General features: G+C 41.9%; 1 protein-coding gene across 3 annotated transcripts in view; it reads right to left on the bottom strand.

Moving 5' to 3' along the window:
* HELZ (helicase with zinc finger) overlaps positions 1–19712 on the bottom strand; it is a 185544-nt gene that overhangs the window by 50521 nt on the left and 115311 nt on the right. For all 3 annotated transcript variants that reach the window (XM_048488065.1, XM_048488066.1, XM_048488067.1), the window contains 5 exons: positions 19035–19153; positions 17377–17522; positions 6071–6218; positions 3104–3287; positions 1663–1891 (listed from right to left, as the gene is read on the bottom strand). In XM_048488065.1, coding sequence (XP_048344022.1) covers positions 1663–1891; positions 3104–3287; positions 6071–6218; positions 17377–17522; positions 19035–19153 — 826 coding nt within the window. The remainder of the gene's footprint in view (positions 1–1662; positions 1892–3103; positions 3288–6070; positions 6219–17376; positions 17523–19034; positions 19154–19712) is intronic.

Below are 19712 nucleotides of genomic sequence, written 5' to 3'. Positions count from 1 at the left end.
TTAATATTAACAATTTTTAGATTTTTATTATTTTATTTTATGTTGTGAGATATCTCAGGCAGGCCTCTAAAGAGGCAAGACAAACATTTACCTTGATTGTCACACTTGTATGACTTGTAGGCAGTGGTGGGATCCAAAAATTTTAGTAACAGGTTCCCATGGTGGTTGGATTCAAACTGTGGCTTAGCACCAATGGGGCTGGGTGGGGATTGGCAGGGGCATGGCCGGGCATTCCTGGGCGGGGTTGTGGCAAGGACGCAGCCGCTGCACCAGTCCTTGGGCGGGAAACAAATGCACGCAGGCACAGGCTGCCACGCACACCGGTGCACCTTCTGCTAGACTGCTTCAAGTTCTGCATGCTACTGCTGAGAGGAGGGGCAAAAATCATGTGGCAAAATCACCAATTAGTAACCCCCTCTCAGCACACACAAATAATTAGTAACCTACTCTCGGGAACCTGTGAGAACCTGCTGGATCCCACCTCTGCTTATAGGCCTACCAACTACTGTAGTAAAATACTAATCTCATACAATCACAGTATCTGAAAGGTCATCTGGTCCACCAGACTGATGGCTCAACACCAATTCCCACAAATCAGCTTAAGCAATTTAGACTACAGCAAACAAATACTTCATGCAATTTAATTGCCACTTTAAAATCAAATACACAAGAACCAAAAACATTCACTGGTATGGACTCTACTCCATACTCCAGCTTAGACCCCTTAGACAGCTGGGTGCTAAGAACATCACCCAATATCCTGACATACCTCAGAGGTGTTTGCCCAGTTCCAAGGCTTGCCTACACAATCCCTTGCTTCAAGGATACTTCATCAAGGCAATGTGAACAATTTCCAACCCTTAAATTTTGCTAATCCAATCCATTCATTGATAAAGGCAGTCTAACAATTGTCTTTATCTATGATGAGTACCATACAATGAGTACCATACGAAGAGGCCATTTAAGCCCATTGTTCATGCCCAGTTCTCTGTCAGTATGCCAAAACCATTGAACAATTGCCTTACTCTGAAATGTCAGGTATTTCCCTATTGATCTTCCCAACAGATTTTGAAACCAGTTAGCTTCCAACTGCCAAGTCAAATTCAAGCTTCTTGGACCAATCAGGTTCCTGGGAAAGTGGGTTCCCATGTCTAGCTCTGGCACCCTAAAAAAGCCATCCGAAGTCTGAGGAAACTGTGCTAGGTTCTCCCTCTATCTAGATACCCCTGCAATTGGTCTGCAATCTCCTTTTCGCTCAACATTCTGCTCCTTGGACTTCAGCTTCACCCCAGACTTCTATAGACCTGAAACCCTGGATTTAAGGTTGTATGCTTCTTCCCTAAAATGTATCAATTTTCTCCTTTTCCCCTTTTACAAGAATGTTCTCTCATCTGAGTGTGTGCATTTATGTGACTGGGTTGGGGAATCACATTTCAAGTGCTTAGAGTAGCTTATTTACACTTTTATTATTTTATTTTGTATACAATAAAGCTATTTGTGTTTACAATCACTCTTTCTCCCCTATTGAGATCTACTCTGGTATACACAGACCACAAGGTCCTACATTATTCCTTTCTGGGATCCTATAATAAGCTAATTTCCCCATTGTTGGGTCTAGTTTGGGTAACAGTACTATTTACTCATAGCAATTTTCAGACATACCTGCATCTCCCAATGGAACACAAAGCAATAGGATCTCCCACTACAGCTACTAGTGACTGTGCTCTTGTAATGGCTGTATTGAGCAGCTTATAATTGGACAGAAATCCATAATCCAAGTCTTCTGTAGAATCTTCCAGTAAATGCTCCTTCCGTTTGATAGGTGTTTGCTTGTGTTTGCATGTGTGCCGTGTACGTACTGTGCTGAGAAACAACACTCGAAACTGTTTTCCTAACATAAGAAGAAAATATAATTTTAGTCCACATGCTGCTAATACATATATCAAACGACTACATATGTAGCTTTTATATAAAATTATGGCAAATGGAAAGTATTGCTTGCTTACATAATTAATTTCAAAACAGTAAGTGTAAATGTTCTCAAAGCGTGTTCAGAATAAGACCAGCAACAACTGGGAACCTGCAATTACTTTGAGGAGGAATCTCATTCCCCCCCCCCCGCCCCCCGTTATTTCCTTTCTCCTTCCTGAAAGCACTCATAGTCTCTCCCCTTTTCCTGCTTCCTTCTCTCCTTCCCATCCAACAGCCAACCCACCTTCCTTTTTGCCCCTCTTTCTTAAGCTTTCCCTCCCCTCTCCCTGAAGCCTCTACCTAGGAAAACTGGCCTAGTTGTATGGTACTGGCGACTGGGCCAGGTCCATCTACATTGCAGGAACCCTGAAGTACTTGTGAGAGGTGGAACCTCACTTTCCCCTATATCCCTTCCCCCACATTATTTCCTGTTTCCCTATCACTGGTAATCCCAATATCCGCTCCCCTTTTCCTGCCTTGTTCTCTCTTTCTCAGTCATTTACCAATCTAACTTTTCTCTCCCTCCCATCTTCTGCTATATTTATTATTTATTTATTTCATTTATACTCTGTCTTCCTGTACAGTGGGGACCAAGGCAACTTATATTATTTCCCTCTTCTTTTTATCTGCTCAACAACCCTGTAAGGCAGGTTAGTATGTGACTGGTCCAAACTCACCAAATGAGCTTCTACAGCAAGATGGAGAACTGAACATAAGTCTCCCAGGACCTACTCTGAAGCTCTAACTGCTACACCCTGCTATACGTCATGCCCATAAGCTCTAACTGCTACACGGCTTCCATTAACTGCCTGAACAGTAGTAAGCAGCCTCCTTTTTCCCCCAGTGCCCATGCAGCTGATTGCCTCTTTGGAGGCAGCATTATTAACATGATTATTAGCACCAAATATTACTGACAGAAAATGCAAGGACGGTTTTTCAGTATGTTTTACTATGTATATATTATTACTGTAGATATTGTAATTGTATTTTTAAATGACTATCCCCCCATCAAACTATGTTGCATTAAACAGCTGCTCTGGGTTGTAGCTTCAACCAAACACTAGACAAAGTACTGTAAACAGCTGAAATGGTAAACTTCTGACAGATTTTTAGATATATCTCTGCTACTTACCCTGAACGTTTACCACTCTTTCAACACTGACATCAGACAATCTTTTTTTCCTAAGCTCTGCTCGAATTCGAAACACTTGATCAGCATATGGTGTTACAACACCTATGCTGCCATCATCCAATTTCCCCCAGGCTACTGGCCACTTTCTCCTCAGTTCTTCAACACGTTCCACTACTTCAAACACCTTGAATGAAATATATATATATATAAAGGTTTAAGTCTATTTTCTATTCCTTTAAATAATACAGTTCAAAACTGTATTTAAGAAAAGAGTACTATAAAAGACTTTTTTTAAAAAAAAATGCATCAAATTAAAATATCCTCCTGCTGTGGCCCCACCACTCTATAGGCTTGTCTCCACAATGATTAATATCAGCACTACACCTTTGTAATTGTCTTCAATTCAATATTCTATTAGAAAGATTCATAAAATGAGTAAAGAACCTAAGCCACATAAAGTGCACAGAAAAATTTACTTTCACTAGTTTAATTAGATGATGCTAATGCATATTAATGAAAGTTTTCATTATAAACTTATTTTCGTCATGAAACACTATTATCAGGGGCTAGACAGAGTATACATATTACTCCTGTTCTACAATCACTCCAATGACTGCCCATCGGTTATTAAGTGCAATTAAAAATATTGTGATCGCACATAAAACCCTCATGGCCTTGGACCCTCATATCTACAAGACCACCACAAAGGAGGTTTCTTCAATTTTATGGCAGCAAGCATGTATAATCTTGCTTTCCACCTCACTATGTTGATTATGGTTCTACTGGTAGAGCAGGGAGTACTGTATTTACCCATATCTTGGTGATCTGCTCATTCAGATTAAATAATGAGAAAAGGCTATGCTCAGTATATTCATTGTAGCAAATTGCCTAAGAAGAGTTCATAGCAGTCAGTCTAATTTGTACAATACTAAATGAATATTTACAAATATAATATTTGTATAATATTAAATGAGCACTTGGTAGAGAAAAAGATTTTGTTTTCTGGAAATAGGAAATTGGGTTAATATCTTTCATAGTTAAACAGCTTATTTAGAATCAGTGTAGTCTCAGGATACATGGTTTCAGATATGTGAATTGTACCATGTAAAAACTGTTGCCCTTTCTTGATGGTGGAAAACTTAGAACGTCATACCACTGTCTTACACATTTGATCTGATAGAAGCTAAAGTGCCCAGCCAGCAGGTGAACAGCAGAACCAACCAGGATGATTTTATCTATGATCACCATTTTGAGGGGATGGGCTACTCCAGGAAATGAAGACTAACATATCCAATAGGTCATTCAACAAGGACATCTTTGACTTCATTGTCCATCCATTCACTAATCAGAAAATAGTGAATACCCTTCCTCCTATGAGGCTTGTCTGTGGTTTACCAAACTGTTTTTAGGTATCATGCCAAAACATTTCTACCCAGGTTTTATAATAAAAGGACTTAAACATTTATACCCAGGTTTTATAATAAAAGGACTTAAAAGCATGCAAGGGAAGGGGGGTGAGAGGTGGCATGCAAGGGAAGGAAAGGGAGGGGGCCCAGCACCTGGACATGGCCCACCTACCCCAAGGGAGGGAAGGGTGCCATTCAAGGGAAGGGGAGTAAGGGAGGGGAGAGAGTGAGGGGTGGCATGCAAGGGAAGGGGGGAGGGAGGGAGGGGTGCCATGCAAGGGAAGGGGAGTGAGGGAGGGGAGAGAGTGGGGGTGGCATGCAAGGAAGGGGGTGAGGGGTGGCATGCAAGGGAAGGAGAGGGAGGGGGCCCAGCACCTGGGCATGGCCAACCCACCCTAGGGGAGGGGAGGGAGGGGTGACATGCAAGGGAAGGGGAGGGAGGGGAGAGAGTGAGGGGTGGCATGCAAGGGATGGGAGCCGGCATCTGGACATGGCTCTCCATCCAGGAGATCAAAGCGGTCTATCATGCTGGTGTGAGTTTGCCTGTTGGAGTTACAGGATACAACTTCCTCACAAATTTCCTTTTGTTTTTCTTCCTCTGCCATGTCTGAAGGTTGCTCATCAAAGATGAAACTGCCTATTTGCTTTCCCAAACCAAAAATCTTAAGTTTTCTCTTAACATGGGAAAAAACATCTAGTGCAAAGACTAGCACCCCAATCTAATTGCTGAATTCTCCATTGACTGCATAGAATTTGAGTAAAGTGTACATGAGTACCTATGTTACTCTGAAGAGTTTTTTCCAACTCTGTTGGTACCCTGCATTCAATTCACCAGCAGTACTGAAGATGCCAGCTGCAGAAGTTTGTTATCTCCATGGAAAAAAGCATAGCATATTCTTGGTAGAAGAGCAGTTAAGATTTTCATTACAAGGATGTCTTGCGAAAATAAACTCTGTGTTGCTTGTTAATTATTGCAGAGCAAATGATGGCTTTGTTAACACCTGTATCTAGATGGATAAAGGTTTCTGGGACTTCTCCTTCAGTGGAGATGGAAGTCCACACTAAGCTCAGGATGGGGAGAGGAATACCAACCTTTCTGAAGAGAGGAAGGTTTTGTTTCTATGTTGAAGCAGGCATTATATGTTCTGTTACAAATAATCCACCTCGTACATCCTGGCTATACAAAATGCCTAGCGGATTAGATTACCTTTTGAAAACATTAATGGCTTCAAAAATTGCTTCAGTTTATGGACTCAATGGGAAAGAGTCAGTCTCTTGGAAAGAGCAGGCTCTTGTACTGGCATACAGAGTGCCAGCTGAGATTGAAATGTGTACATGCTTGTGGCATGTATATGTCCATTTCACACCAAGGGCTGATACAATTGTGCTAAGAAGTTTTTGATTAATAGAAAGTCACACCAATTTCCAAGGAAAAGTGTTTAGGTCTTTGCCATAACCAAAGAGCAATGCATACGAGAGACTGTGTGTGTGTTTCCTGAGAACAGAAAATAAAGTAATGGATTTTTGAGAAAACAACTGAAAGTGAAACCAAAATGCTAACCTCTGCATTGTTGTAAAAAGCCGTGCTGTTTTTCTCTTGCACATCTTCTCCTCGTGCTGTGAAGAATGTCAGAGGGTAGAAATCCTTGTGCGCCGGCTGTTTCCCACTTGCCATCAATTTGCCCTCATAGAAAAGTTCAGATGTATAACTACAAGAAAGTCAGACACAAAGGAAAATGTGGCAGGTATGTGGAAAATCAAACCCAATGTCAAAAAAGGGATAAAGAGAATATAACACAAAACATGTCTTGCTGACCCTCAGTGGTAAATTGCCGGGGGGGGGGGGGGGGGGGATGGCCCCAGAGTCATAAACAGGAGAATATGAGACCCCTTCTTCCAGTAGCAAGGCTCTTCCACAGTAACAACATGAGAAGATAAGAGGAATCAAGCAGGCAGACAAAACCCACTCCCCAATAAACAAGGCCAACTCCTCCTGGAATATCCTGCTTCTGTGCTATTCATACATACTCCGGAAGGATGAACAAAACCCTTCTTTCTCTGTCTTCCTGTATCTCCCCTCATCCTAGAAAAGGGGAATGTTAAGGGTCACTCCTAGGCAACAAGCTTAAAGCAGACAAAGAGCACGCAAGGCAATTTGAAAGGAACATCTTCTTGTGTCTAAATTTCCCTTCCTTCCCATTGGATGATGAGAAAGATGCTGAACATCCTGAAAAACTAGCTCCTGCTCAAGATTGCAGTTTTTCTCAAATATTAAACGAATTGACATGGTTTCAAAGTAATGTTCTGCATATGAATTAAGAAGAACAGTTTATCCAAGGAGGAAAATTATGTTACCTGTGTTGGAATACTCAAGTTTGAATAAAGAAGTTGAGTAATAAATTTGGGACTGATTCTACAAGGCGCTAAACAGATGATGGGCAAGGGGCTTTATATTAAGGAATATTTGGAATTGTCCCACATAAGAGGCGTTAACAGTGAAGCCAAAACAGGAGATAAAGTGTGGAACACGCACACATACTTTTTACCTTTTAAATACAATACCATCAATCTTGACTTCTGAAGCTTTCCAGATCTTTTTTGTTACTTTAACATCAAAATCAATTAACTGTCAGAATGTATGTTATTTCTAAGTGCATTTTACACTCAAATAATCAAATCGTTTCTCACAGTTTAAGAAATCTTTAACATGAGCTGCAAATAAATCTTAAAACATGAGCTGCAAATAAACTAAGGAAGGGAGAGCTCAGAATCCCCACTACAGTTCATGGAAATAGGAAGAGTGACCACAATACAATTTTCACTTTATCCACAGAACACTCTTGAATACTGTCAGTTAGAGATGACTCAAAGGCACAATTCTGGCAATCTGAATGATCCAATGCAACAGTCACATTACCTTCTTACAAAGAAATACAGGGCCTGGTTTAGGGACAGTTTACTTGATGACAGAATTGGTCTGGTTTTTCAGAAACCTCAATACACTTCTGTGATGCTTACAAGTCTGTTCCAAGATTTAAATTTAGGGAGTAACATAATCTCTCATAATCTCTCTAACTTCACATAGTCCTTCAAAACGTCACTACATAACCATAATAGGACAAATAACAAGCAAGGACAAAAGCAAAAAGATGTGCAAGGCAGGAAGGGCCTTGCGTTAGGATGTGCTTGATAATACTGCCCTTGCTTTTTCTACGTTACCATGTTTCCCCGAAAATAAGACTGTGTCTTATATTAATTTTTGCTCCCAAAGATGCACTATGTCTTATTTTCAGGGGATGTCTTATTTTTCTGTGTTCTGTTCGTCGGGCATGCTTCCAAACAAAAACTTTGCTACGTCTTACTTTCAGGGGATGCCTTATATTTCGCACTTCAGCAAAACCTCTACTACATCTCATTTTCAGGGGATGTCTTATATTCAGGGAAACAGGGTAGAAATTTACCACGTGGAACAACATTTTAGAAAAATCAGGGAATACATTTTCCATTATACATGCTTTAGCCAACCTTCATAGTGAATTCAACTGTCACACTTTTGCCACAGACAATCTAATTAAAAGTGACTTCCTGGAAGTATAAAATTATTCACTAAATATGAAAGAAAGAAAAATTTAACATTTTTCTCCATGATTGCATTGGTGTATTTTAGCAAGGTATAAGCACATTACAAAAACAATCATTAGTTCCCCAAGGCATAACAAGGCAACAACTAGATGCATGCTTTAAACAAATCACTTTAAGGAACACAAGCATTATGCCTAGAATCTGGTCTGTACAACTTTTGTATTTATATAAATGTGAACTTATTTATATTAGCAATTTTTAATTACCATTTTGCTTTCTAAAATAGTCAAAAGAGGATAAATCATAAAATATGAATGAAGATTCCTTTTATATTCATTTTTAAAATTACTATATTAATTAAACAAAATGGTATTGCTTTTAAGGTGCGTTTCTCAAACCACTTGTTTTGACATAATTCTGCTTGTTAGCGGAGCTATTTCAGAAAATAAGTTGTGTGGGCAACGGCTTTACAGCACATCTATCTAGTACATTTTTATCCTGCCTCTTCTCCAAGGAGCTCCAGGTGGCATATGTGGTTCTTCATTCCTCCATTCTGGCCTTACAACAACCCCATGAGGTAGATCATGAGAGCGCATGATTGGACCAAGGTGAATCAGTGAATTCCACCACAGAGCAAGGATTTGAATCTGACACCCTAGATGAAGTGACAGGGAAGGGAGTGTGAGGACTAGCAGCACCTCACTTGTTGAACTCTTGGCAGAAGCTCCACTGCATCTCTCCTACGTGACATGCACCTGAACACTACCTGGACCTGAGACAGCAAAACGCCCTTTCAGAAGTGGTGGGATTCAGTCGGTTCACACCGGTTTAGACAAACCGGTTGATAAGGCTGAATCCCACCTGGTTCGCCTCCTGGGGGTTCCCCACACCGCAAGCTCTCTTGCCATGCCCCCCACCACTGCTTTTTTATGTTGGGTGGGGGGAGAGGGGAGAGAAGGCGGTGGCTGCATCCAGCCACCACTAGAGAAGAAAAGGATCAAAGTCTGCAACTTTCTGTGTGCAGAGTCTCCCTGCTGAGCTGCAACTCTTCCTGGCAATATGAAGCATCACTCATGTGGATATTCAAAATAGCACCCTTCTTGATTGGCGGCTGGCTGGCCCCCATAGGGGCTAGTGAATGACCTTCCCTGTTGCAGCTTGGCAAGGCTTTGCACACAGAAAGTTGCAGACTTTGGTCCTTTTCTTCTCAAGTTTAAAAAGGATCAAGAAGTTAGACATAGGGAAGACCTCTGCCAGGTGGCCATCCCTAGCATGTGTGACCATCTGGAGAAGCCCTTCGATGGCGGGCGCAGCCACCGCCTTCCCTCGCTTCTCCCCCTGCCCAACATCAAAAAAAAACAGCCAGGTAAGTGAGCAGTGGGGGAGAGCCCCTGAGAGGCGAACGGGCAGTTAATTCAATTAGAATCCCACTACTGCCTTTCAGCATATGTCCTAGTTTAAATTTCGATGGTCTTTAACCAGACAACAGAAGGACACAATGGAAGGACACAGCCCTTAGTAAGAACTGAAGACAGGAAGGCCCAAAACTCTGTAGGTGATATTGTATAGTCACAGACCAACTAATGAAAATGTTGTTACAAAGATATAGCGCGCCCCCCTGGGGCTTTACTGGGGCTTTACTGGGACCATAGCAGAGCCCCCTCTGCGATGCTTCCTATCTACCTAGTTCTGAGTCTGTGGCTTGGGGTGAGGGGAGGGCAGAAAGGTGAGGCTTGGGTGGGGGAAGAATGGGGAGGCTTGGGGTGGGTAGGAATGCTGGCTAGGAACAGCTGTTGGGGGGAAGGGTTTTGTAGGGCCAGCAAGTTCCCATTGCTCCACCACCCGAGATGAATTGTTGGGCGTGGGGGGGGGGGCCTAGAAGGGTTTTGAAGGGCTGGCATAGCAGCATGTGTCTCAGCACAGCTGCTCCAACAGCCAGGAAGGGCTGTCGTGGGGCAGGAGGGTTTTGGAGGGCTGGTGGAACAGTGTGCACCAAGGTATTGCTGCTCAGCTGGGTGGGAAGGACTGTTGGGGTGGAGGGGAACCAAGAGAAGTTTTGGCAGGCTGGTGGAGCAACAGGCGCTAAGGTGTCACTGCCCTGCCAGCCGGGCTGTGGTATTGGGTGTTGTGGGAGGGTGGTGAGAAATAGAAGGGTGTTGGGAGACTTGGCAAAAGTGGGACAAGGGAAAGTGGGCAGGAGGAGTGGATGGAATGTCACCAACCAATGGGTGAGCAGGACTCACTCATTTATATTGCTGGTCTAAGATGTATGATTTGATTTGATTTGATTTGCCTTCCATGATTTTATTTGATTTTATTTGACATCATTTGTGCAAAAGCAATAAAATATTGTTCTAGACAAAAGGAACTCTGGTCTGAAGGTTTGCAGAAAGTGTATCCACTTTCATCAGTGAAAGCAAGGAGGCATTCCACTTTTCTCTGTGACAGACCTCTGTGATACACCTCTGAAGATGCCAACCACAGCTGCAGGCGAAACGTTAGGAACAAAACCCACCACACCACGGCCACACAGCCCAGAAAACCCACCAGAACCATTCCACATCCATCCAAAATGCTTAAGCAATTGAACAATCTCAGTATAGTGAAGATACTCGTTTTGAACCATCAGGTAGAAAGAGGTAATCTTAATTTTATCTCTCAAAACTTGCTGAAAGGAGTTGTAACAGAGTGATTCATTTTTCATATTAAAATAAGATTTCCCCCCCTGTATTTTAGCTAAGTTAAAATACAGGGGGGGAAATCTTATTTTTAATATGAAAAATGAATCACTCTGTTTTTTAAACCTCCAAGCAATATCACCACCTAAACACTTGACGGTTAGTATTATATATAAGTACTGTTTTTAAAATCAATTTGTAGTTTCTTTAACAGTTCATTGCCTTGATGGCCCTAGCTGGGAATAAATATGGCCAAGAATATTTTTGCTTAGTTGTACCTATAATGTGCAAGATGTGTACAACGAGAAGCACTTCTAATGCACTGACTACTTGTGGCAACTGCAACAAAACTGCAATATCTAGCACTCTAAGTTGCCTGAGACAAAGTTTTCAGGGTCAGCTTTGACAAATGTTGTGAGTCCACTTCTCAACATTTTCTGTCACTCTGGTTAACACTCTGCCCAATGCTTGCAAAACCTTCTTCCTGTTGCATTTATAATGGAGCTCACACACAGGCAGCAACTAAAAGGGTATCTCACCTACTGGGATACAACTATACCTACATTAAGACAGATGAAATAATGGGAGGGACAGAGCTGGCACAGATCCTTAAGGAAATAGTTTACCAGTGAATGGGTAAAAAGAAAATAAGGGGACAGGGTGATGACTGACAGGGCTGCAATGTGAATTCGGAAAGGGAGGAGATACCCAGTTCCTGGGAACTAAAGAAAATTACATAATTCTATATAGATGGAAATGAACAGCTTAATAGATTTCAACTGTATAAAGCATGCAAAAACTTAAGAAATCTCTTAAGAAATATTTTTGACTCTCTTTGGCAGATAAGAATTTTCCTTCAGTGTAGGTACAGAAGCAAGCTATGCTCCCTAGATGACTCTTATAGATGCAGATGAAAATTCCCTTGTACTAGGTTTAGGAGGTACTCGAGGTGTTGACCTCATTGAAGAGTTCTGGGGAAGGTGTGGAGGGTTGGTTCATGGTGGAGGAGAGGTGAACTCTATCATATTCCCCTTTAACACAATGCTGAACATTCATTCATCCTGTCAAATGAGTTGGGGGTATTTCTTGCTTCTCTGTCAGTAGATGTTCCAGCCATGGGCTGAGGTTGTCAAAAAACTTTACCTGAAATGTTAGTAGGGTTTGGGTGACTGAGATCAGGCTTTGTCCCTTGGAGTGAGGAACCTTCTTTTCTGCTGGGTAGGAGACTGGACGCCCAAAGGAGGGCCTACTAGAGAACAAGGGATAATAGCTTTAGTGGCTTCTTCCTCTGTAACTGGGATAGTATGGCCTATAATAGGATTTAGGTTTCAGATTAGGAGGTGCTGAGGAAATTAATCCCAAAATCACAGCAGCAAATTTATCATTTTGTCAAACACCTCATCAGTATTGGTGCTTAAGAGGTCTGTGTCCTCAAAAGGCAGGTCCTCAACTCGGGCAGATGTATCTTGAGATAGTGTGGTAGATCTCAATCAGGTGTGACAGCTAAGTGAGACTTCTGCATGAAGATGTGGGCTGCACAGTCAGATGATTGCTTTGTCAAGGAGCTCTAATGTTTAGACAACTTTGATACCTCTAAGGCTGGGAGTTTCACAAGCTTGCATTTATCATCTGGTAGCAACTCTAAGCAAGATGCTATGTCATTCCATAAGAAGAGCTGATGATGGGCCAATATGCATTGAACATTGGCAATCTTGACACTCAGGATGGAGTGTAGATTTTTCTATCTGCTCTGTTCAGTAAATGGCCTTCCTTATCAACCAGGGCACAGTGCTAGGTGTCCTTGTTCTTCCCTGGATGATGTTTACAACCACAGAGTTAGCTGTGGGATTTCAGAAATGGAATGGAAATCCTTACAGCTTAGTTCTCTACTGATTCTCTGGCAGAGGAAGGCACTCATGCTGGATGTACCCAAGGACCATCTGTGACTTTGAGCGGCCTGTCCATTACAGAAAAAGGTGACCAAGCCTGTTGTCCCCAGATGCATGACTTTAGAAACCAGATCCATTGCTCTCGGAGGAGCACAAGATATACTGATTCAAGTGATCGGGACATCCAAATGAGCTGTTCATTGTAAAAAAAATAGACATTTCTGACATAGAATTGTTGGGTGAGCGTTCAAAAGGATAGTCAGGTACTCTGTCCTAATAGGCAGGTCACCATAGTATAGGGATCAAAAAGGAATTCTGGGTCGTGAAACAATTTGAGGAATGGGACAGAAAGCTGAAAGCTTGGGTATTTAATAATAAAAAACCAAGAATCATGAATAAGATTAAATATATGACAAAAATTATTTAGGTTGGGGGATCCCAAAAATGCAAGAATATTATGAAGTATTCCAGATTAAGAGTCTGATGGGTATAAACGAGGATAATGTCGAAAAATGGGTTAAGTTTGAAAATGAAAGAAACGAAGGAGTTGGTGCACATGGTATCTTCAATAAAGAGTTGAAGAAAGGAAATCAAAAAGCAATAGGACCAAGAAAGGTCTTGCTAGATATATGGGAAAAATGGAGAGGTAAATGGATGCCTGGCAACCTGGATATGGCACCTTTGGGAAGCGTGGCTGGCAAAGAAGGGAAAAAAGTGATAAAAATATTGAAAAGAAAAGGAATTCAAACTGTGGCAAATTTGATTAGGGAAGGAGGAGAAATTATGACATTACAAAATTTTATAGAGATAGGAGGAAAAGAGAACTGGTTGGTTTTGAGAGGCATTTGGGAAAGGATAAACGTTTCACGGATAAAAGGAGAATGTGTAATGTCGAAATGTCTGGAACTATATGGAAAATGCAAAGGGAAAATTTTAGGGCATAAATACAAATATATGGTAGATGATAAGGAATTCATGATAAGAACATTGAAACAAAAATGGGAGAAGGAAGGATTTCTAGACATTGGTAATACTGAAAAATTAATAGACAGTTGGAAAAATATAAAGATTGAGAAATATATGGAGTTAGAAAGAAAAGTGATATTGAAATGGTATAGAACACCCAAACAACTAGCATACATGATAAAAGGACTTAGTTCTAAATGCTGGCACTGTGGAGACCAAGAGGCATATTATAGCCATATGTGGATAGAATGTGCAGAAGTAAAAAAAATTGGACAACTGTATTGTTATATATCGAGAAACTGGTGAAAATAAATATTGATTTAAATAATGACTTAATGTTCATGGGTGTAATGGAAGACAGAAGGGTGGATAAACGATATAGGTATATGTATAAAATAATGATTAAAGCAGCCCATGCAACAATAGCCTTGGGCTGGAAAGAAAAGAAAAAATGGACACTTCAGAAATGGTTAGAATATATCTGGGAACAAGTGACACTTGATATTTTCGATATATTAACCAAAAATAAGACGTGGCAAGATAAACAGAATGAATTTTTGAAGATATGGATAATATACGTGGACTGGATGAAAGAAGCTTGAGTCAATGAAGAAATATGGGAGAAGAGACTACCGTATATACCGGCGTACAAGACGACTGGGGGTATAAGACGACCCCCCCCCCACTTTTCCAGTTAAAATATAGATTTCGGCACATACTCGCCATATAAGACTACCTCCTGCGGCAGAGGCAGCAGTACGAGCACCCCCAGTGTGGCCTCGGCCTCAGGAGGAGGCAGAGCCGACATCAGTCGCAGGGGCGGGACAGAGCTCCCCGGCGGCAATGCGGCACCCTGGATGACCTTCCTTGCCCAGCCTCTCCAGGCGGAGGCTGGCTGATTGGTCCTGGGGGTGGGACAGAGCAGCAAGCGGCGGCACCCCAGGCGTAGCCTTCCTTGGCCTCCCGGTGGAGCAGGCCGCACCGATGTGCTTCGCGGGAAGGTGGGACAGAAAGCAGCGGCTGCACCTCGGTGGCCTTCCTTGGCCCTCGCCGGTGGAGGCCGGCTGGGATTGTTGCGGGATGGAGGACACAGACGTTTTTTCCACGGAGGCTGCCTGGCATTGGCTGGGGAAGAGGGGAGATGTCCCTTCTTCCCCATCCAGCCAGGCAGCCTCCCTCGTGTGAAACGAGCAGGGTGCCCCAGCCTGCAGTCCCTCATTATGGAAGCTGCTAGCTGGAGCTCCTCTCTTGCACGGAGGCTGCCTGGCTGGCTGGGGAAGAGGGGAGATCTCCCGCCAGTCTCTTTCCGGCTCTGAATTTCTTAAAGGGGCAATTCCCCAAAGATTGCTTAAAGGGGAAACTTTCCCCTTTAAGCAGTCTTTGGGGAATTGCCCTTTTAAGAAAATCATAGACAGAGGCTCAGGCTGACTGCCTGAAGGGCAACCTGGAGCCAGCCTGAGCCGAGGGGGATGTGTGAGGCCGGTGGCGGCAGCGGCGGCGGGCAGGCGGGCAAGAGCCGCACAGCAAGCAGGAAAGAGCCTTGGGCTAGGCGGTGGCAAATCCGAGCAGGGGGTGGGGGGTGCCCGGCCTATAAGATGACCCCCGGCTTTTGTTAAGATTTTCCTGCGTTAAAAAGTCATCTTATAGGCCGGTATATACGGTACAGAGAATGAACTTACTGCTGTTTGTGTGACAAAACTATGAACAAGAAGTAATGGGGGAGGGAGAAAAGGGGGGAAAAGTATTGTTTGAAAATGTATGAAGGAAATTACTATAAACTGTAAAATTCAAAAGATACAATAAAATTATTTTTAAAAAGGAATTCTGGTTCGTTTGGATGGGCGTGATTGCCTTCTACTCAATCAGAACCAAGGGGGCTATATGGACTCAAGCTCTAGTCATAATAGTTACATGGCAATCAGGACAGTGTAAGACAAAAATCCACTGGATCTGATTAAATTAACATGACACATCCAAGCAGTGAGTGGATACATTTAGCTCATGATAAGGGATAGGCAATGATGTACTTCAGACAAAGAGCAAGATGACTACAGGGAACAGAGAGGGCTTTCTAAAAATGGTGACTGCCTCTTTCATAGGTTTGAGATTTGACCTGCAAGGAACCAAGTACTTTGGACAAGAGCAGATCAAGATAGAAAGTCCCAAACAACGGGACTGCTGCTGAAAAAGAGCTGCCCAGGATGGTACAGCATTATCTCTCTAGGCAAGCTATGTAGGGCTTCGGTCCTCAAGGTGAGCAGGGCCAATGCCAAAAAAGGTCACTCAACGTGGCCTCCAGAAGGCACAGAACACAAAAGGTATGACTGTACAGAGATCTCTGAGAAACAGTATTAGGCAGGAGGCAGAGAAGTATAGAATACCTCTATCTTGAATTATCAAGGACATACACATTACCACACTGGATAATAATACAAAATGAAGAACCTCTCTAATGACTCCAGAAGTACCATAACATAAGCCTTTGTTAAACATTCAGAATCAGGAGGCAATCCGCCTCAAGCTCTGGTATAGCATATGAATATGTGTATGACATTCTTGCAGTAAGTCACAAAATTAGTCCATCTATTGCCTACTCTGACAATCTGCTACCCTCCAGGGTCACAAGCAGAGAACTGAAGTTGAATGGCCAGGGACTGAATTTGGGAACTTTCATACACAAGGTACATGTTCTGTCACTGAATCACAGTCCCTTAGAATAGTGGTTAAGAGCCTGATTTAGGAAGTTCCCAAACTTTGTCTGGGTCATGAACTCACTAGGTAATTTTAAGCAACCCAGCATTTTCTCTTTGTCAGTCATCTGATAATAGTCACTAACTCCATAAGAATCAGGAAGTGACTATATTTTTTTCTGTAAACAACTTCAATATTCTGCATAAATGCTAAGTACTTTATTCTTTGTTGCTGCTGCTGCTAAGCTATGCTTTCTCAATCTATTTATGAAAACACTGAAGAGACAGGGAAACTCCTGTACCCCTTTCTTTGCTCAACCTATGAGTATCCAATTGACTGACCTTCAGTTCTGTCCACTATAAAGTTACTGTTCATCCACGCATCCTGTTTGTGAAACAAGCAGATAAGTATATTACTTTCTGATTTGTTTTGTGCCTCTAACTTGGTAACATTTCCCAGATCTACCTTCTTGAGTTCCTACCTGCAACTGGATCACTTTGAAATTTTTATAATCTACCTGGATAATGGATAATTTCCTGAAGGTCATCCTCCATGTCTGTTGTCCTGGCTTACGTTAAGGGTCTTTTAGGATTTCTATACTGGAATTAGGACCTGGCATTAAAAGATTCTGATCCTATCCAGACATAAACAAATCCAATACATGTGCATCTGACAAGTTCTGGTGCCCCCCACCCCACCCCGGCTGTACATATTCAGAAAATCACAACTACTTCCACAAGAAAATTCAAGCTGCCTTTCAACGTGAGTTATTATTCATACAAAATACTTGGCATTGATATTAGAGACAATCAGAATAATAGCTTGTTGTTGGGTTCAAAATAGACCAAAATATTCTGTTCTGTTAAGCCTCAGAAGAAGTTTCTTATTTGATAATGTTCAACAAACAAAAATAGTAGTATTTTATTATGGTATTAGATGAATACATTTCTCTTTTCAACTACACTTCGGAGTGTGATAGCAAAAGATCTTTCAAAGGGTTTCTACTAGTCACTTGAGCCAGCCAAGCAAAAGAGTGATACAGTGAAAAAGTTCACACCTACTTGATGATAGCTTCATGGGAGCGATAGTTCTCACACAGCAGGATCCTGCATGGAAATTCTGCAGGATAGTGTTCATAGAGACGGTCAAGTAGTGAGACATGAAGATTTCTCTCTCGCGCAAATTCACTGTAGACAAAAGGACTTAGCTGTAACAGAGAAAACCCAAACAACGTTATTTATTTGGGTAAACTGCTAGGCCACTTCAATCCAACAGTTCTGTAACTGAATTGCACCATCAGTGCAAAACATTATTTCATGTTACCTTTCAGGAAAACTAATGGTAGATCTATAGAAAGTACATTAAAGGTGTTAATCTAATGTGAAGAAAATAATCTGGCATTGTATTCTTAGTTCATGCCCTGTGCCCACAGGCTGCAAAATGACATGATTAACATTGTGTGAAGTAACTGTAATTCCAAAGTACATAAGTAATGTCAAAACTGTTTCCAGAAGATGGAATCCTTTTTCAGCCCCAAATAAAGACTTGAAAATTCACATCTTGTATCTAGTTACTGCAATAATGCAGTATCAATCAGGATGGGCAGTCCAATCTTACATATCAATTTATGTTCCAACAAAAGGAGGGAGAGATTCTTCAGTCCTCCTTTCTCTTACAAACCCTTAGCCAGCAATGGCGAACCTTTTCGAGACCGAGTGCCCAAATTGCAACCCAAAGCCCACATTTATCGCAAAGTGCCAACCTGGTAATTTAACCTGAATATTGAGGTTTTTGTTTAGAAAAACCGGTTGGCTCCAAGGCGTGCGTTACTCAGGAGTAAGCTTGGTGGTAGTCGATGGCTTTGCTTTGAAGCAACCGCGCAACTCTTCCAACGGGTGAATCACAACCCTAGGAAGGTTTACACCGAGCTTATTCCCAGGTAAAGGATTGCGCTTTAGTTTAACAGCCCTTAACAGGGTTACCTACACTACTTCCCCAAAACTAGGTCTTAGGTTTAATGCTAATAATCGAGCCCAGCAGCCCAGGAGGAGGGGGCACTCTGTTTGCATGTGCCCACAGAGAGGGCTCTGAGTGCCACCTTTGGCATCCGTGCCATAGGTTCGCCATCACTGCCCTTAGCCAACTTGAGCCCCACCATTTCTCTATGTTTCTCAACTGGACTGACTCCCTCTTGCCCCAAAGTTCCCCAGTAGTTGAGAAAATAATTCAGCAGCAAACCAGTTATACCATGGTTACTAACATTTGCTTCCAGCACAAATGATGTAGGCATGAACCAAAAGGTTCTCTCATATGGATTTGATGGGTCAAAGGGTTTTTTTGTCCCAATTTTATTGTGTGCATAAACTAGAATGTCTAGAGACACCATGTAGTGTAATAAAGGTGTTGAAACCAGCAGTACAACTAGTGTCTGGGACCTGCAAAGTGTTTCCATAGGCAGAACTTCTGCGCAAAGAATGTAGCTTTCTTGCCTCCTCCCTGACCTCCAGAAGGCACTTTGAGCCACAGTGAGGCAGGGGGGAAAGCAAGAAAGTAACGCTCTACAAGCAGAAATACTTCCATTCTCAACAGTGTTCCACTGGATTCATGCTAGAATAAGATTTAACTGTACCTCCTCTCAATGCTGATAGTTTTATCATTCTTTCTAACAAACTTTAACCTGTATTTCTGGGGAGCAAAATTTAATAAAATCAAACCTTACTTGCATATGATCTCCAGCCAAGACAATTCTTGTATTTTTGTTTGCTAATGCTAGAGGCATGATAGTCTCACACTCCATGGCTTGTGCGGCTTCATCTAACAAAATATGTGTAAAAAACCCTTTAAAACAGGAACAGACAAAATGTTAAAAACTGTGTGACAAAATGTAGTAATGCAGCAAAAAAAATGTTAATTTCAAAACCAATCAAACGCTTGCTTTTATTTAGCAAGCTCATTTCAGTCAATACATGCCAACCTGCTATCCTACCAGAAACAAACATTACAAAGATAGTTACAAAGAGTGAGCACTTCAGATAATTCAAGAGACCTCCTAGCAGAGGTTTTTTTTATTAATCCATGAAGATTTCCCAGACTTGCTGGAATTTATTTCTGTATTAAGCTGTTAGGGCCATTTACGATTAGATCATCTTTTCTGGCAGACAGGCACTGTGCTTTTCCAGCAATGTGCTTTTCAGACTCTTCAAATAAGGGGGAAGCCCCTCTTTTCCTGCGAAAAAAGCCATCCAGAAAAAAGCAACATGGAAATGTGGGAGATTTTTAGAGAAGTCATACAAGTGTGATGAACAGAGAAGCATAAATCTAATTGATGTGTTCAATCATTCCTGAGTACACAATGATGCAATCATCATAGTATAATTAATAAAAAGCATTCACTGAA

This window comes from Sphaerodactylus townsendi, linkage group LG03 (genome assembly GCF_021028975.2).
Source record: "Sphaerodactylus townsendi isolate TG3544 linkage group LG03, MPM_Stown_v2.3, whole genome shotgun sequence".
Taxonomy (NCBI): domain Eukaryota; kingdom Metazoa; phylum Chordata; class Lepidosauria; order Squamata; family Sphaerodactylidae; genus Sphaerodactylus; species Sphaerodactylus townsendi.
The sequence above is the reverse complement of the archived record's forward strand: the minus strand, read 5'-3'. Positions and strand labels throughout refer to the sequence as shown.